General features: G+C 40.0%; 1 protein-coding gene across 5 annotated transcripts; it reads right to left on the bottom strand.

Moving 5' to 3' along the window:
* Positions 1-496: 496 nt before the first annotated feature.
* Positions 497-25,431, bottom strand: gatad2ab (GATA zinc finger domain containing 2Ab). 5 transcript variants are annotated; one of them, XM_053237964.1, is made up of 11 exons: positions 25,212-25,431; positions 12,883-13,108; positions 7,930-8,056; positions 7,219-7,350; positions 7,057-7,128; positions 6,809-6,922; positions 6,530-6,709; positions 5,780-6,053; positions 5,239-5,675; positions 4,033-4,276; positions 497-2,443 (listed from the first exon to the last, which is right to left on the bottom strand). In XM_053237964.1, the coding sequence occupies exons 2-11, from the start codon at positions 13,098-13,100 to the stop codon at positions 2,310-2,312; spliced, it is 1,932 nt and encodes a 643-aa protein (XP_053093939.1). In that variant the 5' UTR covers positions 13,101-13,108; positions 25,212-25,431; the 3' UTR covers positions 497-2,309. The 5 variants fall into 5 exon arrangements, with proteins under 5 accessions (XP_053093939.1, XP_034164662.1, XP_026776774.2 ...); XM_034308771.2 differs by having other exon boundaries at positions 6,515-6,688; positions 25,212-25,429; XM_026920973.3 differs by having other exon boundaries at positions 6,515-6,685; positions 25,212-25,429.
* Between the last annotated feature and the right edge of the window lie 1,886 nt (positions 25,432-27,317).

The following is a 27,317-nucleotide window of genomic DNA, read 5'->3' as shown; positions in this document are numbered from 1 at the left end:
GGCAACACTTCGTAACAGTCCGAGGTAAAGCTGCAACAGAGTTTTCCGCCACAGGAAAGTCTTCAGGACAGAGTGCTCTGTGTGTTCCAGTTTCTCAGTAACTTGACAAGCTGTTTTTTTTTTTGGTCTTGAATTTCAATAGAGAAAAAAAAATTGAGATGCTGGTGAAGGAATGATTATACAATGCTTACATCTGCTATAATGCAAGTAATAATAGGACCTACCTTTTCTCGCAGATGGTAAACAACATGTAACTATAAATGGTTAAAAAAGTTACTTCCATTAATAAATAAATTATAATGTTATTATTGGCAAATTGCTGTGACCTAAGGAAAAGTAAACACTTTGAGATGTACTGTTTTAGAAAATAATCAACTTTAAGTTGTATCACACCAGGATTATTTTCCTGTATCAGCATATCTCACGCATAGTTAAAAATATAAATAAATAAATATTTCTTTAAAAAAAAAAAAAAAAAAAAAAAAAAGACAACAGATCAAATTTAGTTTTTATTATAATCATTAACTGACAGACCGAAAATAAATGAAAATGGGGAATTTTTTTGTACAATTCAGAAAAGAGATGCATACAGTGCTGGCATCCCTGGACAATGGAATGGCGTTAGCGCTCAGCAGCAGCAGGCAGTAGTCAGAACCACAGTCTGATACAGGCCTCCTTACTCCACAGGCAGCTCAGACCCTGAGAGAAGAGCTTAGGAACAGTAAGAACTCCACCTCCATGTGCTTGTGGGGGCTAAAAGCTGACCAAATCCCTGGCTGTGAGTATTTACTTACAGGCTTTTGTAAAGAGGAGTGAGGTGGAGGTAAAATTCTTGATCTTGGACTACCGGTCCCTCCAGCTTAACTGAAATCCCAGGAACACTGCCAGCAACTAATCAGTTTAAAAACAACAGGAGTGGAAAAAAAAAAGCATGCCCATAATTTTAGAATTGATTATTATCCTTTTTTTCGCCCGTTCAGTCCTACATTTGAGCAGTGTTACATAAGACAATTGCTTATTATCACTAATAAGCAAAAACCGATGTGTGCTGTCCTGCACAATGCTTTTCTACTAGCATTAAACACTGTACTACACCCAAATCAGCTTCTGACACATTTATACAAAGACATTCTAGGCATTCCTGTTGTTGGATTTAGTCTTCAACTGACTGTTTGAAACTTCTTATGGAAAACTATACGATGATCAAGTAGTTCAAACAGTCTAGGCCACTGAATTATCCTTCATTTAAAGTGAAGCACACCCATGTACAGTTTTAAATATCCCCATTAACAAACACAGCCTAAAAGCATTAAAAAGAAATAATGAAAGAAAAACAACACACCACACACTTAACCAAAAGCTTCCCAAGTCCCAACCCTGTCCCTTTTCCTCTAGAAAATCATGAGTGTCCACGATTTCAAGAAGAGCTGAAAAGAGGACACACAAATTCAAAACAAAACAAAAATCCAAATAGTAGTCCCATGGTGGCAGTTCAGTAACCATGCCTCCCCCCCAAAAAAAAACTTGGTTACATTTTTTTTTTTTTAATTATTTTAAGCTTATTTTAGCATTTAAAAATACACACTAAACTGGCAGATGTAAAACCACCTTAACAGTATAACAATACCTTTTACATGTCGGCCCTCCAAAAAAAGGACACCTCAAAAGGGGAGGGGGAAAGTAAGTCCAAAGAAACATAAGAATTACATATTTTGCACTCCCATAGTATTGTTTAAGAGACGGCATGTGTGAGCCACACTGAAATTCTATGTTTTACAAAGCTGAAGCATTCTTAGATGGTCCTCAGAGTTTAAAAAAAAAAAAAAAAAAAAACTTCCTGGCTTGCTGTGCAGCCTGGGTACCTCCACTTAGTCAAGAGGAAGGAGGCATGTTTGCTAAAATGGAGGGGTTATCTATTCACCTTGAATCAAAAGAATCCCATCAGCAGCAGAAACACAAACATGGAGATGAAGGAGACCAGTGAGCGAAGGACATCATCACCAGTGTGGATGTGGCAGAATCACTGCAGCCAATGGGGCATATAAACAGACCTGATACAGACGAAGCCTGTTCCAAAGGTCCAGTTATCTCTCTGTCTCAGTGTTAATTCTGATCCTTCACCCGGTCTCTCAGGACTCACCCACTCACTGTCTAAGAGGATTATTTCTGATTGGACAAGAGGTCTCCAGTAAACAGAGAGAAATGATTTTATTGCTTGGTAGCTGGTTATCTGATATTAATATCCAACTGGTGTCCAGGATTTCTATAATGAGAGATCAGTGAAGGAGCAGTGGCAACAGGAGGAGGCATTATTTCCAATTATTTGTCGTCTGGGAGATGGAGCGGGACGGGATCATGTCAAGGAGATACTCCCGCTGACGATCTGCTGGAGAAGTTGTCTTGAGTACGGACAGGCTCGGGTTGACATAGGCCATAGTGACACCTGCATGAAGAGAGTGCACAGAAATTAATACAGGCTGCATGATAATGACAATAATAATAAAAAATGTATGTACTGTGCAAAATAATAAAACTGTCAGTTAAGAGTGCTCTATTATATTGTAAAAGAAACAGAAATCAAGGTTTTCTTTGATAATACAAAAAGCCTATACTCCTACAAGTGTACTCTAATGAGCCAAAACATCATGACCACCTGCCTAACATGTTGGCCCTCTGCATGCCACCCAAACATTTCCTACCTGCCGAGGCTTGGAATCTACAAGACCTCTGAGGTATCTGGTACCAAGATGTTAGCAGCAGAACCTTTAAGTTCTGTAAGGAGCCGCCATCAGATTGAGATCTGGGGAACTTGAAGGCCATGACAACACCTTGAACTCCTCGACATGCTCCTCAAACCATTCCTGAACAATGTGTGCCGTGTAGCAGGGTGCATTTTCATCAGGATAATGCTCCCTGCTACACGGCACGAATTGTACCTGGTCTGCAACAATGTTTATGTCAAATCCATGTGAATGCCTGGACCCAGGGCTTCCCAGCAGTACATGGCCCACAGCATCACACCTTCTCTTCCGGCTTGCCTTCTTCCCACAGTGCATCATGGCACCATCACATTTCTAGGTAAACGGTGCACACATACTCAGCTGTCCAAGTTATGTAAAAGAAAACGGGACTCATCGGACCAGGTGACCTTCTTCCGTTGCTCCAAGGTCCAGTTCCAATGATCGCATGCCCATTGTAAGTGTATCTGACAGTGGACAGGGGTCAGCTTGGTCACTCTGACTGGTCTGCGGCTACACGGCCCCACAAGCCACGCCATAAGCGACACTTCAACTCAGTCATGTAGCCATAACGATTTGGCCTTTGCTAAGGCTGTTGCTCAGGTCTTCACGCTAGCCCATTTCTCCCACTCCAATACGTCAACTGTTTGCTTACTGTCTAATATATGCCAGACCTTGACGTGCCGTTGTTACGGGATAATCAATGTTATTTGATTCATCTATGAGTGGTCCTAATGTTTTGGCTCATCGGTGTATAAGTAACAATATAGCTCTTTATTACACTGATTGTAAAGGTAAAATAAAACAAATTAGCCACCTCAATATGCAACCAAATAGTTAAAACATTAATGGAGGAGTATTAACTATTAATGCAATAAAAGAAATAAAAAAAAATATATCTTCATACACAACTGTCTTACTTCAGCTAAGCTTTCATACTATTGTTTAATTGAGGAAGCTAAAAACTGGTATGCAAAGCACTTTATCTTGCCATCATGCTACATTGCTAAAGTAAGCAAGATGTATTTTTTCATAGACACAGTGCTGCACAAATACAGCAATACAAACATTTTTAGACTTGTATATGAGAATTTAGAAAGGACAAAAATAAGGTAGTGTTTGTAAAAATCACAAAAACTTCTTTTACTAAACATTCAAGTCACACAGCCATCTGTTTCTGTGAAACAACTTTTCCAACACACACATATAAAGGCAGAATCATAAACAAGAAGAGGAGATATTGTAACAAAGGCAGACATTTTGGATCTGTCTTGATTTAGATGGCATTATCTACCTGTGGGTGTGCTCTGTTTCCTCCAGACATTGGTGTTGGCCTTGCTGCTGCTGCTGCTGCTGCTGGCTCTGCTGCTGCTGCTATTTGGCCCAGCCCTCCCAGCATGCTTACCTGGCCTGCTGACCAGCGCGGCGGCCGCAACTGCATTCTGCAGCTGGCTGGACGTGGAGAAGCTGCGGTTCATGCCACGTGAACTCACGCTGACCACCGCCTGGGGCACATTACGCACCACCTGTCCTGGACTCTGCTCAGAAGAAAGAAAACACACGTTTAATGTAAGAATGGGTTCTATACTATTACTCTACACAGATAGTTATCCAATAGGCTTGTTGGTACCGATTTCAGTGATGTGTGTGATGGAGTTGTTCACACTTTTTGATGCAAGTTTTAAGCCAAACTAGCAAGGATTTTAAGACATAAAAAATTACGGCATACCTGAACCTTTGGCACTATAAAACTGGAACAGTGCTTTTTCCATCGGCTACTAGTCTAGTACAAATGTTCCCAGCTGTGTGGCTTTTGCATTTGCTCAAGACCGGTACAAATAAGAACTAATAGTTCAGCAGGACTGGTTATGCGTACAGTGTCGCGAATGATAAACTATGAACAAACAAATACTTTTGTCCCCTGATCATTATGGGTTGCCAACTTAACAAAGGTGCATGTTGATCATTTTCATGCAGTGTTATTTCAGTCTTTTTTGTCAATGTTCAGTGGAAATTAGATTCACTAATGTCATTGTACAGTTCATACCATCGTTGACAAAAATGAAAAACCTGTTTTGCTAGCAACTGTCACAGATGAAATTAGCTGGTTAACCAAATGTCTAATCAGACAATAGAAAAAAAAATGTTAAAGCAAAGGACTTCTTACTCAATAATACTCTCTTTGCACACTGTAATTAGCCTGTCATTGCAGCAACTGTTTCAGTCATCTCTCCAATTTACAGAAAACAAAACAGAACCAAAACTCCACTGTTTCATATTTGGGAGTTTTGTTTTGAATCTCAAGTGAAAAAATCTCAAAATGTTCCTTTCCTTCTGAAGTACCATACAAAATTAGAATGTAATAAGTTGAATAAGCTTTAATAAGTTTAAGATGTAAGAAAGGGACAAACTAATTTCAGATGTGACTTTTCATCCACTTAAGGTAATGCAACTATGTGATAAAGAGTCAGTATAGCTTGGCACTGAACCCAGAATTCACCTGCTTGATGGTGCTGGAGTGGTAGCGACTCACTGCTGTTGCCCTGTTTGACTGCTGCTGAGGCAGTGAGGATCGTCCCGTTTTATACTGCGGAGACACCAGCACATGCTGCTCCGACTTCACCACTGGCGAGGATGACGAAGATGAGGAGGCAGCCGAGCTCTTTGGAGAGGACGAGGAAGACTGCTGAAGGATGCGCTGCTCGATCTCCTGCTCCTGCTGCAAGGCCTTCACAAAGGCTGCCTTCAGCCGGTTCGTGTGCTCGGCCTTCAGGGCCTTCTTTTGGTTGGAACTCATACACTGCTCACACAGGATCGAACTGTTACTCTTGTCCTGTCTCCAGCGGGAGGTGAAGTCTGTGTGGCACTGCGTACACGTAAAAGGCTCCTTCACAGGTGGAGCTACTGGAGGGCTGCCCTGTTGAGGCTGCTGTTTGCCTAGACAAGACAAGAAGCAGGACAAGATCTGTGTTAACCTTCTGCTACTTTCAAAGAAAAGTCAGCCTTTTTTTTGCAGAAACAAAAAAGCAGAAAGTGCTCACTTTTGGCCAGATCCAGCAGGTTCTGCACCACCATTTCCAGTCCCACCAGGTAGATAAACTCATTGTTGGCAGCCGAGGGGAGGAAGTTGAGTTCTGGTGCGGGGGGTTTTGGAGGAGGGATCTCCAGCAGGGTTTTTTCCAGCTGCTTCCGCAGGGCCAGTTTGGCAGCAGCCTGTCGGCTGGCAGGAGAGTCATTGGCATTGACCGTGGAGGTGTTGGTACCAATGCTTGACTGCGAGGAGACTGAAGAACCCTTCAACCCAGTGGGCGAGCCCTAAAGATGGAACAAGAAACAAAAAGAAAATGTTATTTAGCCAAACACACCTCTAATATAAAACAAAAGCTGTCTAAGAGGATTGGACATCCACCCCAGTCGTTCCTGATCCACCAAAAAAGAACCTGCTCTGGAACAGGTAAACATTTCTGTAACAAAAGTTCAGCCTCTAAAATTAGCCCTTGCTGATGAAAAATGTAAACGGCACTACATCATGTTGGAGTGAAAATCTCTAGGCACCTCACAATTTGGGACTGTATCTTGATTCATCTTGAATTTTTACCCCTTGCAGTCTGTTATAATTTTCCCAGCATCACCAGATGTTTTTAAAATGTTTATTTCATCCATAATAATAATTTTTAAAAAACGTATGCTTTTTTTAATTAAACAATGATTAATCCAAGAACTCATAATTTTTGCATCTCTGTTTCACATCGCAAAATAGCAGTGTGTGTGCTGACCTGTGGGATGCTGACCAGGACATTGGTGTTGGCTACGTTGGCCACACGTATCAGGCCCTGCTGGATGATCCTCTGACCCTGCACCTGGACATTGGGCACAGATGTGCGAGGACCCAGCAGCAGAGGAGGAGGACCAGAGCCAGAGTGCTGCTGCTGACGCAACGTGGCTATCTGCTGAGGAGTCACAGCAATGGGCTAATGCACATATACACAAACACAGAGCAATCACAGTTAAAGGAAGAGCATTAAACAAGTGTGCTATGAGTGTTTCCCAGCTAAAGATCCACTGTGTACCTGTGAGCCTCTGACTAAGGGTGGCATCACTATTGATGTATGCTTGGAAACCTGGGTACCACCCCGCACCAGAGGAGGAGGAATGACCGTGCCTGAGCTTCTATTAGACGACACCTAGACGCACATGCGCACACACACACACAGACACACACACACACACACACACACACACAGAGAGAGGAAGATGTGTTTACTACTCCTCCATACAGTAACAGTGCAGATTTGAGACATTTGGAAGCTGGACTGACCTGCAGCGGGGCTTTGCTAGATGAAATGCTGCCTCTTACAAGAGGTGGGGGATTGGATGTGGAATTGGTCGTCTGTTTAAAAGGAGAGGAAAACCAAATAAGATTTAATTAAAACAAAGACTAAATTCGTTTAAGAACAACAAGCCTCAGGCTTGGACTTGCCTTCTGCACCACGCTCTCCTTCTGGATTTGGCTCTGACGGAGTTTCTTGAGCAGCACCAGCTTGGCCTCTTGCAGACGCAGCTCCTCCTTTAGCTGCTTGATAAACCTCCGGCGCTCTTCAGGGCTACTCTTCTGCACAAATAAATAAAATAAATCTATTTCATCGAGAAGTTTAAAATTATCTCTGTATGCAAGGGAGAAAGAGCTGCAAACATCAGTTACTACTTAAGCTTTCTGATCACTCTCCAGACTTAAAGTTTACAAGCTTGTTTAATTTTAAGTCCTGTAGCATGTAATCGGTTTAACTGAATGGGAAGCTAAAGGGAAAAAACGAACTGCTGTTCTATGCATCACATGATACAGGGATTGCATTGCCTGCTAAAATAAAACTGGCAAGACTCCTTTTATTTTCTAAATATGTTATATGTTTATAAGTCATGTAGTACATGCACATTTTAGGGGGACGGATAACTAAAATCCTAAATTAATCCAAAAACATACTTAGTCTCTATAAAAACCAGCTTATCGGTGATGTGACTATGCAGTTAATTTGAGTATAAGTAACAAATGGCTTAGAAATATTTTAGTTTGGACAGCTTTATGTTTAAAAAAAATTAGGTATGATCAAAATGCAATGATTGCTGAAACAATGTCGTCTCTCTAGTATCATCAGAAGCTGCAAATGCAGCAGAGGAACAAAAACTAGATTACCATGAGCATCTCGGTGTCTGTTTTCTTCAAGCTGTGGCTGATTCCATTTATTTGTGGACTGCCAGGCTCATTGTCTGATAAAACAATTATGTCATCTGGTGTCGGTGGCCTTTCTTTTTTTATTTCGCTATGACAGAGATAGAAAAAAAAAAAAAGAGAGAGATGATGTGAGACAAGGTTTGAAAATGCACATTTGAGACAATAACAAAACAACAATATGGACTGGCCACAAGAGGGCAGCAAAACATCACAGCTTTGAGCTTTTTCAAACAAACTAAGGATGAGATTGTCTGAAACTGGAATGAATTGTGAATCCAAAAGTTAACACAGAGTTTAGCTTAGGGTTTTTTTTTCCCCCAGAAAGCAGGGAGGCATTTGAGTGCTACAATTTGCATCTACATATATTCCAAACTGATCATACATAAAATCTCACACCACACCAAATGAGACTTCTAAAGATGTCTAGGACAAGCTGCTCTGAACCCATCTGCCTTCTCTGTTCACAGCAGGATGCAAGAGCTGCTTTGCATGTTGACTCTTTGTAAGGACATTTTCTCCAGGCCCAGTGTGGGTTTGTGGCTCCTCCCAAAGCCAAACTGTTGGAGGAGGAGGTGGGGGAGGGGAATGGCCAACGTCCAGGCCATTGTGTTCCCTCTTCATCTTCAGCCGTCACGAAAGGCACAACACTCGTTTCAACAAGGACACTTTTCCTGCCATCACAGGACTGGACCACAGGCAGATGAACAACATGGGGAGAACTTTAGACTAACGTTCAGATGCTTGTACCAGTTATACTAAGCGGTAAAACTTCTGAATGTCTTCCAAAGAAATTTAAATGTTAACTGAAGAGTGAGTTGCCAATTTCCTCTCTTAAGAGCTGTGCATCATGGCAGGGGCCAAAGGTCTTGGCTCTGAATGTATTTAGCTTAATTTGTGTTTTGTGCCCAACAATGGCTGACAGACAAAATCCATGCATACATTTCATAGATGTTCATATTTCTAGAACCTTGGAGTCCCATGTTTCTCAAAGTGAGGTCCATGAAGCATTCATAATCCAAGAAGGGTCTGGGAAAAAGGTCTGAGAAACCCCTGATATAGACATAGTGCATGCTTCTGAACAGCACTCAGACACAATATGAGCTTAGGGCATTATACTAATAAAATGCACCTTTTTAATACTCTTCCAACAAGATATAGCTTAATGAAATGGCCTTCACACCAAAATAATAATAATAACAATAATAATAATAATAATAATAATAATAATAATAATAACAACAACAACAACAATAATCACACAATGATCAGAGAAAAAGTAGTCCTCAAATGGACTGGAACTTCACGATGCAGTTGCCAAAGCAAGCCCAAAACCAAACCACAACCTTCTTTTCATCATCACAACTTCCTGGTTATTAATGAGTACCCAAGATCACATGACATGAGAATGTCCCTCAGATCACATGACTCACACTCTGCCTTTTCTTCAGTGGTTCCCTCCTGCACGGAAACCATAGCAACAGCCGGCTGGAACCAGTTTGTGACACGTCGGCTTCATTTTGTGAAGGCAGGAAGCGTTCAGGTGCAGCAGAAAATGGAGCTGTCCAAAAACTTAAAACGCACATGAGCCGAGTAAGAGTTTGTTTCCTGGACATGAACAGGCAGAGTTGGCACTCAGGAAAAGAATTTGTAATGTTTCTCTATGTTGTTTAATATCAGGTCAACTTTTTACCCCTCCCCCACAGCACACAGTAATAAGTCATCCCTTTGTCCTCTTCATTAGGCCACAGCGTAAAGAAGCCATTTTGGTTCTCTAAATCTGTGGTTCTCAAAGTGGGCTCCGGGGAACCCCCAGGGGTCAGCCAGTGGAAAGTCCAGGAACAATAAGCTCTAAGGCTCCAATAAATAGACAAATATTCAAATAATGAGCCTAACATTTTAATAGTTTGATTAAGTTTTTTGTTGTTGTTTTGGGTTTTTTTGTAGGTAAACTTGTATATAAAAAGTCCTTGCACATAAAAAGTTGGAGAACCCCTACTCTAAAGAAGCAAATATTCATCTCAGGAGCCCAATTACAGGCTTCTCATCTCAGCACATTTCACTGGATGACGCTTCTGATTATAACTCTTATAACTCAACACTTTTGAACACTGGGTTCCCCCGTTTACCGGATGACAAAACATCCGATTTGTTGTGCATGTGTGCCTGTCATCTGAAAACACCGTTTTCCTTTACGCCCAAAATTGACAATGACTGTAGGTCTAGACAAGGAAAGTGTGCAGTTGATAAATTAATAAATGGAAATGCTTACATTAATAAATATTTCAGCTTGCAGGCCTTAGTGTATCCCAGTCCTACCAATTATTACATAATAGCACATCGAGTGCACCTCACGACTTGCCTTGTACATGGGGAAAACAATGACTGACTGGAACAGTTTGTCTATAGCAAGAGGTCGATAGCAGTATAGTATTGAGGGAATAAACACACTTGCACAAGAGCTGAGCATTGCTACAGCTCCTCCTTTACAAGAACTCTTTAAAAATGACTTTTGACATCCGTGTTGTTTGTTAAGGTGCCATTTAATTTGATTTCTCTCTGCTCAAGCTAAAGCAAAAAACAAACATTTGCAAAGAAGAGCAAGGGACGGGGAAGAGGTAGAAACGTACTCTTTCAATAATTGGTCAGAAATACAGCAACAGAAACCTTTTGCAAAAGCACATAGAAACAAATAAATAATATTAATAAATAATTTAAAACATCTGTGGTTTTGTCCCCTGTATCTAAGATTTTGTTGTCTAAACAAGACATCCAGAATACTTCTGCAGCACTCCAGCTGTCCTCTGACACTCATTTTGTAATCTTGCGTATTATAAAAGGCCCACTCGCTTCACTTCCTGCAGCTGTGTCAAATCAGACTCGAATCATGTTCTCACTTCAACTGAACTGCATTATGGTTAAGTTAGAAGCAAACTAAGACCACACCTTGCAGTCAGTCTTATGTGAAGTGTTTTTTTTTTTTTTTCGTTTTTGGCCATGCTAACGTTTACCAAAACTTTCCCATCCACAACAAAAGACAAAAATGATGCAAGACATGTGCACTGGGTCATTTTATATCATTTCTGCTATTTTCATTTGTTTTCATGCTACGGTCATGTGGAACATGAACAGCTAGCAAACCACACTCCAACATCCATTGGACTGCAACAGCGAACATAAAACCCACTTTCTTGCATGTCATGTCATCACTTGTATACTATACAAAGCAGCCAAACATCACATTAAAATACTTAATAGAGAAAACTTCACCACAATAGATTCTGCCATCTTGGACTTATGAAGATCACATGACATTTATGAATGGCTAAATTTTCTCCACTCTCTTCAAATTTATCCAGTTCAGAAAGCAGATTTGTGATGCGTATTTGGTGGTCAAATACAGTGCAAATTTAGTGGGGATGGAAAGACAAAACAGAAAAGATGTATTTTCAGATTTGCCTGTGTTAGTGTGGACTGGGCCCCAGACTGGTTGTTTTAGTCCACACCCTAAGTGTTTGCTGTCTTTACACCTGCCCCAACGATTTGCACCCTGAGGGTAAATGCACCAGGGTTTGAGTCCAAGAGTAAAAAAACGATGCCTGTAGATGATCATGCACATTCTTATGCCTTGCCAAGATTAAGCTTTCCAACCGTTTAACTGCTCTCTGACAAAATTTGACTCATCTCATATGTCCTTCTGCGATGCACATAACGCATGACCAGGAATATTTCTGCAGGAATACTGTTTCCAAGTAAGGCTATTTGATATGTAAACATTATGAGGAACCTCACTGCAGCACTGAGGTCTCGTGAGTTGTAAAAGAGAGAAGACTGTTGATGGATTATGCTGTACTGTGAGGCATAAAGATGACATTCCAGAGTAAAACCATCTTAAACCCAATTACATAACAGAGCTCCTGAAATCCTGCGCAGTCTTTAACACTGCTACAGACTTGGTTCTCACTGGCCAGAACTAACAAGGTACACACACTTAGAGTATATTTGAGCATTTTCACACTTGACCCCTAGACTTGAGTCTGACTGACAACTGATTCTGGGCTCATAATCACAGGTTTGCTTCCACACAGAATTCCTTCTGAACCATGGATCGATTGCATGATTATGTACATCACTTCTGTTCACACTTTTAGGCAAAGTAGTTCTACGTTCACGAGATTCATCCTTTTCATTTTTTTTTTTTTTTTAATTATTTTCCTTTGGTACTAAGACTAAAGCAGTGAAGAACAGCAGATGGCATGTCTTCATGCAGGAATACCTGTAAATGAGGAGCCATTTTCATACAAGAATAATTTCAGCCATGCAGGCCAGAACGAGACATGCATTTTTTGCACTGCTCTCAGTGAAAGCACACACACCACAAATTACAGTGATCTAGTCCTATGAAAGTTTGGATTTTATGTATCACTAAGGTGTTCTGCCTCCTCCACTGACCATTAACAACCTTTTCCTCACCATCACAAAACTTGAAACAGGCAGTAACAAGACAAGCTGAACCTAATCACGTTACTCGGCATGCAGAGCAGATCCTACAACCTGATGCAAACCATACCAGGGTTCAGGTGAAGCAGACCCTAGACCACTGTTTTCAGGAGGTACAGAAGATTGGGTTTGCTTTCATATGACACCAAACATAACTGAACTGTCAGGGCAAACAGCCCCAAGTCTGGGGGGGGAGGGAAAAAAAAAAAAAAAAAAAAAAGACATAATTGTGAACCTTAGGGTTCCAAGGTGATGAGAGGCATGAAATCACTGCCGGTATGAACAGAGAGGTAAGTCTAGGTGACCAGACATTTCACCACTCATCTATGGTCTGTTAATGAAGCTCCTCAGATGAGGGGCAAAAAGTCTTCACAAATCATATAAGTCAGGTCATGACCGTGCTGCTACGTGGCCTACCTGCGGGGCGTCCTCATGTCCACAGGCTCATCGTCTGCCTGCACCTCCACTTTGATGGTGGCTTTCACCTCGCCGGCCTTCAGGATGTTTGCCACTTTGCTAGAACCGAGTTCCCCCCTTTCCAGCTTCACCCGTTTCGTGTCTCCATCGAGGGCCGGCGCCTCCCGCTCCAGTGCCCTCTTCTGGCTGCGTGTCTGGCGCACCGCCTCCTCAGACATCTTTGCTCCTGCACAGAGAGGAAGAGCGTGTGAGAAACATGGGTGAAGTCTATCAAAACAACAAACTATACAGAACACGATGTCCATAAACTTCTCTTCTCTTACTGCCAGAACTGAATAAATCTCATTCAAACACGTGTTAGAACATCCATGGATGGCAATGCAGCAATCTGAGCAATTAATAATCATTAAGAAACTACCTGGTGTGAAAGCATAGAATATGAAACTCCTCAGCTCCCACACAAAAAACATATAACAAAGGACAATTTAATTCCAAGCTCTGAAACAGGACTAACCTATTTATTTTTTTCAAGTTTATTGATGAGCTTTCAGTGCCACAAATAACACATACTTACAGCTGCCAGCCTTTCCCTTCAAAAGTGAAAAAAAAAAAACACACTCATAAAATATATCTTTTAAACATTATTAAGATAGTTATTTCTGTGAACAAAGTTCCCTCTGGGTCTACCTGTGTTATACATAACCCGTGTGTGTGTGTGTGTGTGTGTGTATGTGATAGTCAGAAGGTGAGCTGACTCAATACCGAGGCCTTCTCTCATCTCGTGTGTGGCATCTCTAGGGCTCCACATGACCCTTCCCAAGATTCCATGGGACACACAAAGCACTTCCCTGAAAACCAGTTTAAACCGGTTTGCGGATGCAGCCAAGACACTGAGGCAGGTTTTTAACCCCTTCTGAGACTGACTGGCAGAGTGTCTCTCTCTCACGCACGCACGCACGCACGCAACACTTTTAACATTCCAAAACACAAGCAGTTTGAAAGAGAGAAAAAAAAAAAAAAAAAAAAGCATCTCCTTCCTTGTCCCAAATTAATGAACAAGTGTGTACACAAACACAAAAGGCTTGCAATACCTTACTCAGCCTGTATGCTCAACACCACTCCATAACTACATATTAGTTTAGGTTAAATCAGGTTATATATGCAGCACATATTCTGAAAGCAAAACAAAAAAGCTGCAGCAAGTCTGACAACACGAGAGGTGTTATAAATCAATAGAATGTCCTTGACACACATACAAGAACTTAATGGTTGAAAGAGAGAAAGTGATAATCTCTATACTTAAAATCACAGGTTGTTTTTGCAGCATTTCTGAAATGCAGCTGAAACAAAAAGGCAGGAAAGTCAATTTTCAATGTAGTGACACATACTGAAGTTTATCAAGGAGAACAGGACAAAGCTCAGGAAAGTAGGTCAACAAACATGATCTCTTGACACCTGATGTCACATAATGAGTCACTGCCAATCAGTAAATGGACATGTATTCATACAGGGCTTGGTTATACAACCCATGTAGGTCTAGATCTTGTCACACTTGTGACCCACATGGATTCCTTAAAGATTATACTTCCCAAAAACAGTGACTGCTTTTACATGCACATCAATATTCTGATATTAATTGGAATTTGGCATTATTCTAATTAGTATTCAGTCATGTAAACGCTGCAATCCAATTGCCCGATTCAGACTAAGACAATATTCTGATTCCTCAAATTCCAAATACCACCCCAGGAATATGCCTGTTTTAATATAAATTTGTTGCATGTAAACATCTTATTCAGAAAACAAACTGAAACGAAATATATGCACATACTCAGTCCGCAAGGAATTGTGGGTGCTAACAGATGCTTAGCTGTAGGCTAGGTATTTAGGAATGGCAACCCAGGCATACAGGAATACTCCGATGCCTGTACGCCTATAAACATTGTATTCAGAAGATGACTGCAACCCAAATATAGACCTTAAACGGAATTTGATGTGCATGTAAATGTAGTCAGTAACTTAATCACTTCAGTGAATAATTTCACCTGGATTCTGTAGATTTGTACCCAAGAGCTGCTGCTGTAACCAAAAAGTCTGTCCTGTGCTCATCCCAGGACTCTAATTCACAATATAGTCATACTGAAGATCCTTCCAACACACTTAGTAATGTTTGTCTTTACTGTTCTACACCTGCACACAGTAATGTAATCCTACTATCCAGTGTCGTGCAGAAGAGAATGGCTTCCCTTTTGTGTCTGGGCCTTTTCGAGGTTTTTTCCTCATGTCGTCTCAGGGAGTTTTTCCTTAGCACTGTCTCTCTCTCGCTCATTAGGGATCGAAATCTACATCCAGTTTTCTGTCTTGTGCTGCCTTGTGATAAATGAATATTCAATTCAATCTTTTCAACAAGAACAGAATAAAATTATAAGACTACAAATTTTGACAGTTAACCACAATCCCTGGCTCACATTAGTGGTCCTAGAAACAATCAGTATAACAGCAGTAGTGTTGAGTGAACTCAGACTTACAACGCTCAAAACACACAACTTGAACAACTTGAGCTTGCATAATTTAACAGGGACAAAGCAAGATGAAGAGTTCAGTTCCTGGCACACACGAGCTGACAGTCTTTTCACAGCAAACCTGGTTACTCAAAAATCATGTATGATGGAAGTTTGACAATAGATGTTGAATTCCATTAATGAATGTTTATGTAAAACAGGGGTTGTCAAATCACTAGCCTGGGTGCCAGGGACAATTACTGAAATACCAAAGCAAATAAAGGACCAAAATGAGTGAAGCATTTCTTCATTGTCCCTGCATGGACTGCTTTCTGGAGTCCGAACACCAGGAATGTGGTGACTTCCCTGCTCAGGACATTTGATTCAACTCACTAGACAGATATCACGTGTGTGACAGCAGAGAAATCACCAAACTGTGCTAGACCCAGTATTCTCACGGCAAAAATATGGAAAACAATAATAACTAGGGGAGAGTTATATCCTACATACTGGCTCCTGTCTGTATTATAGCACCTAACTAGCAAACTAGCTCTCCATACTTTATTACACCGCGTCAGTTTTTAGCCTGGTCAGGTAAGCTTCGAGCCAGCACATTGGAGCTTTCACTTGCCGGGTGGACTACCTATACAATGGTTCTCAAAGTGGAGTCCAATTATTTTTTAATTAGTATTTTTTCAGTGGAGGAAATCACAACCTACATTTCAAGGTAATATATTTATAATTATAGTTATTGAGTTCTTACAGTTAGTCTGTTTCATTTGTTTCTTGAACTGAATGGGTTTAATTCAAAAAAAAAAAAAAAAATCAAAAACAATGAGTATAAATAATGTCAGGTTGGACCTCATTAGTTCTGATGATAGAAAATAGAAATAAAAATACCCTATAGCTCCAATAAGTAGCCAGAATATTTTTGCACTCGTTTAAAAACTGAGCCTTGTATTTCAATAGCTGGAGTATGTTCAGAGGGGGTTTGAATTTATTTTACAGTCAAAGGGGTTCCTGGCTGCAAAAAAGTCTGAGATCCACTGAGTTAGTGGATTTGTCCATTGCTGCAAAGGGCATGTGTAAAAACAATATTTGAACAAATCATGTGATATTATAAGCATGCACTGAGGCAAAACAGCTACAGCACAACCTCAGGTTTTAGCAGGATTTACATTCCCATGCTAAAGACATACTAAAAACTTGAAGAGCATCTGAGGACAGTAAAGCGTTTACAAGCAGGCTAAGCGAGAAATTCTTCATACTTAACCTACAGACAACCAAGAAGCATCTCAGATTAACGAAAATTAAACTACCCAATTTGGGATCACAGCCAATATACAGCCACTAAATAAATGTCACCTGTTGTGAATATGGGACTTTCCATTTATTTTCAACTCTATTATGCAAATTTTTTAATATGCAAAAAAAAAACTGAATGGCAAAGCCAATATCGCAAAAAAATGTTTTTATGTATAGTCAAGGTGAAAAGCATGGTCCATCGGTGAAGACGAGAGGCGAGAGTGATTGATGGAAACAGGTTTTTCGACTCAACATAAGACACATAATTCACGTTTCATGTTGTATCTAGAGCTAAGCATGAACATGGCCACAGAGCACAATCATATGCTGTTAGGACAGACAAAGAAATGAAGGTTTCTCTTGATTAAATTAACAAAATCAACATCAAACATCATAGAGACCCTGACCAGGATAACGAGCTTACTGAAGATAACGAATGAAGATAACGAACAACGAAACATCTAATATCAAATCTCTCCATTACACTCAGGTTTCTGATCTATTCTTTCCTGTACACTTTGAGCATTTCCTTGTCTTCTCTTCCTAATCACTTTTATGTCTTCATCATCAAGTTATTTCATGACCAGTTACGGAACGGAAACAGATTCCAACACATTTTCTTTCGGCGACTTTTTGGATTTTCTTTTTTTTTTTTTATTGAAAAAAAACTGGAACCAGCCAATTTATGCAATTTTGAGGAGAAGGGGAAAAAAAAAAAAAAAAAAAAAAGACAATTCACTGACAAGACATGCAATATTTGTTAACTAATCAGCACAACTACTGCATCAAAGATCATGCAAACCATTATGCCTCTATATAGATGCTTTATGAATCATTAATTTTCAAGAGATGGAAACACTCCTTAAAATGTATAATATAAAAATCTGAATTTGAATGACATCAATCTGAGTGCCTAACTCAGCTACATCACTCTACATAATGTACAAAAAAACAAGTCTCTGCATGCTGCAGTAAGGTGTACTGTGAACACAGGGACTATTTCCTCATGAGGCCTGCTGGAGATGTAATGACCGTCTATAGGGAACAGGCAAAACAACAGAGCTGTGTGTGTGACTCAGCACAACTGCACAAAAACAGACAACTGACACGAATTATATACAGCGAAAGTACGTACGCAGTGCATGCGTTGAACATTCAACACTTTCTCTCAAGACACTGGACAGTTAATGAGCCTCTCCGTTATCTTTTTCATAAGCGGACTGCTAGATTTATCCCTAAATATAAATAAGGCCTGACGAGTATAAAAAAGAATCAGTGAGATAATCTGGCGTGCTTACATGCTCACCATATCTTTAATGTGTCTTCTTGTCTTGCAGACAGCTGGCAGTGTAAGTGAGGGCGCCCCTTGCTGATTTACTCCTGCACATCAAGGGTTAAGCCCTGCCATTTTAACACCACTGACAGATCAGGCCACGAGGGTGTTACCTAACAAAATGGACGTCTTTAACCCTGCATCTGCCACTGGCTCTACCTGGTATTGCCCCTAGCGACAGGGCAGCGAGTGCTGAGGCAGGAAGTGGAGCCTACGCCTCTTCATGTGGGCACAAAAGAATGCTCACATTCAAAGAACGTAGCCTCAGTCACCCCCCCAGACACACACACACACACACACACACATCGGAAAGTCATCTACCCATCCCCCACATTCACAGAGATCTCAAATGGGCTACAGTGTAAACTACGTGCACACACACATGCACAAAAAAAAAGAGTGCTTCCCTTGGACCCGCAAGCAAATTTGTAGATAAGATCAAAAGGTTACACGGGGCAGCATAAGAACATGTTTTTCTACTGTATGCAGCCTTCAAGCATAAAATGACTCCCAATCGAACCTCTTCAAGGATAAGTTGTTTTGTTACAAACCTCCAGTATCCTGAACAAAGGGAAGAGTTCACCTTCAAAATCCAACAGTCGAATTTAATGATTCTAGTTTTAAGCACTTTTCTGGATGGCTTGCTGTCTACAGCTGATCTTTGTGTCCACTGAGTGAAGACCTGGATTTTAAAGGATTCAATTAGGAAACATAGATTGCTGCATGTGATCCACAGGCAGGATCAACCGAACAAAGCAACATGATGACCAAAAAATCCGCTTCAAATCAACTAGTACTGTGTGATCACGAAGGGTTTCTGGTCAGCACCATTCCTGAACATTACATGATTGTGTTGTGTTTCAGACCCAAGACGATCACGTAAAAGGCATAAACTGCACACTAGTGAGTTATTTGCTATATAAAGGATTAACCGTATTCACACATTATATATATATATATATACACACACACATTATATATATATATATATATATATATATATATATACACACATACATACATATATATATACACGTATACATACATATATATATATATATATACACATATACATACATATATACATATATGTGTGTGTGTGTGTGTATATATTATATATATACACACACACAAATAAAAACAAGTAAACGGGCTGTTTTTCAGAGCTTCCATTGACCTTAGAATTCATTTCAGCTGCTTTGTAAAGGAACTTGCTCTTAAAGACCTAGGAAAATCTCCTTCAGGATTTGTTTTTTTTTCGATTATTTGTATAGCTTAAGAGCAATTCGATTGCGAGTGCAAATCCCAGGACTGTCACAGAACCACTTTTGGCCCTTGAGCAAAGCTCTTAAGCATCAACTGCTCAAGGTTAAAGCTTACTTTTAAGGAGTTAAGAGCATCTACCAAATGAATAAATGTAAAATGTAACGCAATTCATTTCTAAGGCAGTTTAAATCCTATACAGCAGAGATCCTGTACTGCTGCCACAAAAATCATTAGTGGAGATCAGAACTGATTTGTCAGAGAAAATAAGTAGGGTATTCGCAGTAATATTTTTAAGGAAATATTTTCTGTAACAAACAAATTTGGGAGCTTCATTACTTCAGCACCCTTTGGTATAAAGGTAGTCAGTGCCTCTAAGCATAAGCTTGCTATACAGGGTGTCCCAAAAGTGTCCAGACATAAGGGAAGATAACACTTTTTAGCAAAATGTAACTTTACATGATTGCCATTTCTTTGTAAACACACATGGAGTCTTCTCTCCCACTCATGATGAACTCGTGTTAACACATCTAATTGCATGCCCATCGCAAGCGTACGACAGCTTCCCAATCCAGCCATGACAATGATTTCAATACGTTTTTCTCTTGTCAAAGGCATTCTTAACGGCTATATGAAAAAAATATAACAAACTAATTATGAAAAATGTCCAAAGACGTTTTGCTAAAAAAGTTTTAAATTCCCCTATGTATGGAGACTTTCGGGACACTCTGTATATTGACCTTTTTAGGTGCTGGTGCTATAGGGCAAAAAATAAATTCAGTACCCAAAAGTAAATTTGGTAGCACAGAGAAAATGTGTAGAAAAAGTGCAAATTTAGTAGCACAGTGAAAATATTTTAATATTTTAAGCATCTTCACAAAGTGCTTGGTGGCCTAGAAAAACCCCTCATGTAGTGCAACTGACCCTTTTACCTAAAGGCGCTTATTTTTAAATACATCTCAACCACATCCAAAGGTCTGCCTTTTGGAAATCTGTTTACCCCAAGAAATTAGAAAGATATTTAAAGATAAACAGTCCCACTGAAGGGCTCACACAAGGTCTGTACACAAGCATCTGCTATATCATTTTTTCAAAAAATTGTTTATACACTATAAATATTATAATACACAAACATAGACCTGTATTGGTTACTATGCATGATTTGGAGCTATAAAACATCTGTACACATCTGTTCTCTGCAGCTTTGATGAGTGACAGCTCATATGCTTTGCTGACAAGCTGAATGCAGTCAGTGGTATGTGACCGTTATACACACTATGACTAAGAATCAAACAGAAGGTTGTCAAATAGAGAAAAATGCCATACGTGATCATTATCAACAGCTCATTCATTGACTCAGTTTTGAATGAACAACATGGGGAGATTTCCAAGCAATTAATGCATCGTTTAAGCAAGAGACAGCTAACTACTGCAAGGTGCAAGGTTTGTTGACTGGCTGCTGATTGCAGCTAATCTACAGGACAGACTGAGGGAAAGTCTAGTGCTGCATTCATAGTGCTTTGTAAGTCATAATTTGCAAGACGTAATAACATCATTTCCCACTTAGGGTTGTTCTCAAACCAGCAATTAGCATGGTTACTGTTAGAATAGATTTAACCAAGTACTGTGTCTATATTAACGGATCTAAAGCCAATACTGCTATAAGCTACTTTAAAAAGCAGAGAAGGGGGATTTCATGTGTTTCATTCAGATCTGACGTCACTCTGTAAACTGGGAAGGAACTGGTAGTTGAGAAGACTACCTCAAGTTGAGATTTCAAGTTGTTCTTTGCAAACCTGTTGTAATGTAAAGCCCCATTCTAAGACATATCAAACAAGTCTGCTATTATATTAAAGTGAGCAAGAAGAGCTGCTAGGCTTTTAAGTGTAGAGCTTGATACATCTATAAGCTAGAGACAATATACAGTACTGAACTAATTAAAATGTGAGCTAATTTTGGCAACTTAAAAACATATCAGAAGTACACTGTTAACCAACAGCTAATCAAAACTGAAATGGTCGCCATCACCTCCAGAACTCCTTAGCACCTTCTTTCTTCCTGTCATCTTTATTATATAAAAAAAAAAAAAAAAAAAAAATTTTTTTACACAACCACTGAGCATTTCAAGTTAATTTTGATTTCTCATACACCAGCAACACTTTATCATGACCCACCAATGACTGCTGAAGCACTCTGCTCTACAAATACCCACGAACGTGAATGTCTCAAAGAGCGTTTTACGAGAGCACATGATAAGTTTGTTCCCTCCTGATGAATACCTTGGTGCTGCATTCATCTCTTTGCAGCACGCAGAGAGTTCTAGAGTTGCTCCATCAGCAAAACCCTATTGTACGACACAGGGCTGAGCTGATGTCATGTTCTTTCCAGAATTTCTCAGGCGTGGGAATCTTCCACAGCTGCTCTTTTTCAAATCAGAGGTCAGGAGTCATACTTAAACTCTGAAACTGTAACACAGGTGCACATTACGGGTAGGTAATATGACAAACAAACATATAATACCTCCTCAAAGACATTTCTATGATAAATAATATACATAAGGACTTGCAGGTTGGCTAAAAAAAAGGGGTTTTTTTTGTACTAAATGTAAAGATTCAGCACAAGATTTAAACATCAGCTTCTTCCAATCAGAGTTTGTAACTGTTCTGAGTTCACATCCCAGGACAGTCAAAGATTCACTGTTAAACCCTTGAGCTCAACTGATCACCTCTATGCTTAGACTGTTCTTAAATTTGGCCTTGGACAAAAGTGTGTGCTGATTTAATAAATATACCTTCATATAGTCCACTCTAGAAGAAGCCTCATTCACCACTTTCAACCATTTACTTAACATTTGATCAGATTGTACTTTGGACCAAATGAAGGGCCTCTCACTGAGTGACAAGAGCAGCCTTCCTTAAAACAGCAGTCCTTAAAACAGCATGAAACAAATCATGAAGCGGTTCTCTTACAAAGTGAAACAGGCTCAGTATTTTCACTCTACAGCTGCTAAGGTTGAGAAATATATTACTGCTTAACACTAATTTCCCCCTCCTGTGCATTTACCTTGCAAATTTATTCATGTATCAGATGCTATTGCCCAGAGCAAACAAGATTTTTTTTTTTTTTTATTTCACATTGTGCTTAAGGATCTACTACAGTACAGGAAGTCTACCTCAATATTCTCTATATATGCAAACACTTCTATGTGGTGAGATGGAAGACAAAGATCGCCAATAGCATTTCCTGTTTGTTACAGGACTCCATTCTTGAAGCCTCAATTCACTCACACACACCTGACTGTAGCTGTACTTTTTCCAAGGCAAGGCAGAATTCAGCCACTTAAAGCAGCACCAGCTTCACCACTGGCTCTAATTAGGATTTACATCAACCCTTTTTTCCCCCCAAATGTTAGAATAAGTGTGAACTCTGACTACTAGCTGTAAACCAGAACAACGTTCCTCATAACAGGTGCCAGCTGGACGTCTAATTTCCTCTCAGTTTAGACACTTTTACTGTTAAGCTCCACATTAAGCACTCCAAGCAAAAGTGCACCAAAATTTAAGAGAATTCAAGTGCCAGCAACATGAATCCTACATCAGCACTAGCTCTATTGCCATGTAGTGCATCTTTAGTCAGCAAAATCATGCCTGTCTGATCGAATTGTTCCTCAACGGCCCTCTCATAGATTACTCAGCAGGACTGGTAAGGCACTACATGAGATTCAATGATACACGTCCCCTTCTAATCACTGCACGCCAAGCAGCTCTGCTGGTGTTTGGACTGACACAGAACATGGACTGCCAGGAATCAACACCACCTGTTAGACCTACCACAAAATAGGCAACTTCCAAAACAATGACACACAAGTGCACAGATGTAATTAATCTAAAAAGAAAGAACATCTGTGCTGTAATACAAATCGTGACATTAACTGATCAATGGAAGCTGTTCGAGCTTCTCAAGTCACCTTATGCTAATTTTCGAGAAAAGAAAAAAAAGCATGATCTTTGCAAAAATCATGGGTTTTTAAAAGCTTATGGAGGTGGATCATCAATATAAATGGCATCAAAGGAATATGAGTGCATCATTAAAATGCAAGACAAAACTGTGCCAAGGTTTCAGAGCCTCAACAAATTGTGTGTCTTGATATACTCTCAAAAAACTGATGGCTGTTGGGTATTTCTCATGTTAGACACACCAAAAATGTTAAATTCTCTTCTTAATTAAATTATCCTAATGCAAGAGGAAAGATCACTGTGTTCTTCAATAGTCACACACATGTCTAATATAAATCTAGATCAGCTCTCTTAAAATGACAAAGAGGGAAGATGGCCTGGTCTTGTGAACGAAGTTTAGGTCCGAGAACCAAAACTACACTCCATCTTGCATGGTATATGAATTTATATGGCTATGTTCATATTACAAGCTTCTTAACTCAGTTCTGACTTTTAGCTCAAATTAAGTCTATCCGTCTTCAGGTTCACACTCATAACCCCTAAGTGACCCATATCTGTGTTTAATGAGAACACACCTGTCCCCTAAAACACCCAGCAAGCGCACATTGATTTCCCGGGCAGTTGAGTCATTTGTTACAATAATCAATTTCAGTAGGTTCCTTCCAGTTTTGCTTGAATCAATCCCCTGAATATTAAGCAAATCTCCACTTTCCCCATCCTTCCACTGAATATAGTCACTGTTCTGGTGATGAATCAGATGTGTGTCACATTTAGGAAGAAAATTAGAAGTGTCTTACGTCAACTTGGTAACATGAATGTAGCCTAAACTGAACACACACACACACACACGCGCGCGCACACACACACACACACACACACGACCTCACAGTGTGAAAAACAGGCTGTTATGTGACAAAAACATACTGTGTAAAGTCTACATTAATCTTTACTGACAGCCCATGACACCCTTACAACCTTTTTTAACTTGGATCCCTGCTTAGATTAGTCACTTTATAAAAACAAAATGCTATTTAGATCCAGGTTATATGGTAATGGTAAACAATCCTGTGTTCCTCTGGATCCTACTGGATGTCTAGAGATAGCATCTAAAACTTTTCCACAGACGTGAAAAGTAAAAGATGTGGGTGCAGGTCTCAGTCGCTCTTCTGAAACTGCTGCCTCATTGACTATTACTAGTGAGCTAGGCAGCTAACTAGCCGAGCTGACTAACAGCTAATGCTAACCATCCGAACTTGTTCATCCTTATCAATACAGAACTTAAAAAAAAAGAAAAGAAGGAAAAAAGATACTCGCTATAACGATAAACTCATTTCGATACCTTTTCCCTTTCATATTTCAACAGAACATGTAACGGTATTAAACTTACACCGGTGCCGGTTAACTTCATTCCCAACCGAAATCAACACGACACCGTAAATACGGCCAACTTGCTGAAAGGCTAACGAACTCCATTGAACAGTTAGCATTAGCCATTAGCTAGCAGTGAGCGGACAGACAGACAGACAGACGGACGGACAATGTTCAGTCACACAAGCGGTTAAAGACAGCGGCTAACACAGCTTAGCCACGCAGTTCTCTAATGAGGCAGATTAAAGCCACTGCTGACTTCTCTGAACAACTACTGAATAAATTACCTCCATCACTTCACCCGAAAACAATTCTAAACAATTAGTTGCTCTACAAGAGTGCTGAAAGTTACCTTCATGTTCTCTGTATCGGTAATTACCGACATGCTAAGGTGCGTGGCTAATTAAAGAACACCGACTCACAGCTAGCTGAGCTATTCCGGTTAGCTAGTATGCTAACTTATCTTTGCCATCTCTAGTCTTGTTAGCAGTCTAGGTGTTTGTTAGCCAACGAGCTCGCTGACCAACTTGTGAACAACTTCGGAATAATGAAACTCACGAAAAACGTACTTTCACCCGCAAATTCTTCATTTCAACAACTTACTGAGAAGGGGAGATGCTCACTAGCCGCCTTTCCAGGGACCTCCGCGCGCTGAGGTTTAGTTTATTTACCCCGTAAGTCTTGTAAGGATTCCCGGAGATCCCTTCGCAGCCCTGCCCGCTGCCTCTCCGGTTGCCAAATAAACTGGTCGCTGCTTAGACATGGACTGAATCCCAAACGGCTTCCTAGGCTCTGTGCAGGAGCACTACAAAGGGCATGAGATAATAGATTCTGCACCCTATCTAGTGCACTATATGTCCAATAGGAAGCTGTTTGGATTTCAGCCATAGAACAGCGGCGTCATGGTATTGCGCATGCGCATTGGATACCATTGCTCGACTAAATGTTATCATCTCTCACCATTGACAACTTTAGTCATTATGAGAATTATAACCTCTTACTGTTTAAGCACAAGTCAAACTGGCTGAGATTCTGTAAATATCAATCCCCTGTGCATATATTATTAAATTTTTGAAACTTTTTTCAGCACTAATAGCAAATTGGGGAATTTCCTTAAAGGAAAAACCCAGGCTGAATGATTTGCATATCAGTATTTATAATCAATATGTGCAACAGATTTATTTTATGGTTTAAATGCAAGCTGACTTTTTTGGTTTAAACTTCTTTCATCACCATGCTCCTACCTTACCCACGATGGCATTCGACTACCTGCTCATAGTGGCGCCACTGGGAATGTATCTCTACCTAAAGCAGCCACTGCAGCAGAGCTTTAGTCCTTTACTCTGTCCAGCTCTCTCAAATTCTCCTCTGTACACTCTGCTCAAACAGATAAGGTTCCAAAGATTCAGCCATCACGCGAATACTGCAGTCAACGCCATTATCGCCTACCAGAAGAGCCTGCCAAAACTCAGCTCATCCCTCATCCCTTGTGTTTGAGATTTTTTTTTTTCCATTGTCACATTGCTAGCAATGTCCTCCTGTGATATCAGAGTGGTACACGACCACTAACATCTCAGACGAATAAGGAAAATACAGCACCAACCAACAAATTGGCACCAGAATCACTAAACACATCACAAACATTTCCATATAAACATCTTTAATGTGTTTCAGGTTGGACTTTTTCTTTAACTTGCGATATCTTTATTTGGAAATTTTGCAAATTTGGTCAAAGTCTGGAAGAGTCACTGGGTGCTGCTGAGTAATTTTTAGGACATTTTTAGATTTACTTTTGTCAGAACATGAAACTCTATTTGCCATATTTGTTCACATACAGTATGTGATCTACCTGAGTATGATGTAGTATTCAGATCAAATCTCCTCTTTACAGCAGTTAACTATCCAAGAGGCTCAGGATAGTTAGCACACAGTCTCAATGCAGCTATATGCTACAGAACTGGTTTGTCTTTGTGAAACATATTTGTGTTAAATATACTCTATATGTAAATCAGCATTTTTACTGACATGTGACTTCTGATCTGAACATCAGCTAACACCTGATACTGATCTGATACAGGCCTTCTTCCATTTATCAATTACAGAAACTATTTTAAAGGTGGTGTTGTCTGCTACAATTTACTTGGAAACAAATATCCTTACTCAGTAATATGACTTTGCATGAAAAGAAGACAATTGTCCGCCCACATCACAAAAATCATATCAGTGGAACAGACTCTATTTGGGAAATATGCCAAATCAGATGTGATACCAACACAGCTTTTTATGTCAGTATTGGTCTCATACCAATACACTGTAATATCTGATATTCAGAAATAGATAATAGTCATATTTTACACTACAACATTATTTGTTAACAGGCTGAATTAGAGCACAGTTTCATTGCAAATAATGGTATCATGTTCTATATGATTCATACACCTGTATTCCCAGTAGACTGTAGCTTGACCAACCTTCTTCTGTGGAGCCAGTGCCTGCCTTGATCTAACACACCTGATCCAGTTAATGAACACCTTCACTAACATTAAATTCAGGTTTGTTTAAGCTAAATCCTGCTGGAGCAGGTTTGGCCAGCCAAGAACATTTAGTCAATTTGGGTGGAAAGTGCACACCCCTTCAGCAGACGTTATGACAAGCAAGGGGTAGCAGTGCCTCGAGACTGCAGTTCTGTACGAGTGATGTACAGGTTGT

The sequence above is a fragment of the Pangasianodon hypophthalmus genome, chromosome 11 (genome assembly GCF_027358585.1).
Source record: "Pangasianodon hypophthalmus isolate fPanHyp1 chromosome 11, fPanHyp1.pri, whole genome shotgun sequence".
NCBI classification, from domain to species: domain Eukaryota; kingdom Metazoa; phylum Chordata; class Actinopteri; order Siluriformes; family Pangasiidae; genus Pangasianodon; species Pangasianodon hypophthalmus.
Note: the sequence above shows the minus strand (reverse complement) of the source record. Positions and strands in the feature narration are given on the sequence as shown.

What these genes read in the sequence shown, in the direction of transcription:
- gatad2ab (XM_026920956.3), bottom strand. Translation starts at nt 13,100, where the DNA reads ATGTCTGAGGAGGCGGTGCGCCAGACACGCAGCCAGAAGAGGGCACTG. An exon ending in CTAGCAAAGCCCCGCTGCAG is followed by an intron (nt 6,923 to 7,056) that starts GTCAGTCCAGCT and finishes ATGTGCGTCTAG; the next exon opens with GTGTCGTCTAATAGAAGCTC. An exon ending in CCTTAGTCAGAGGCTCACAG is followed by an intron (nt 6,710 to 6,808) that starts GTACACAGTGGA and finishes TATGTGCATTAG; the next exon opens with CCCATTGCTGTGACTCCTCA.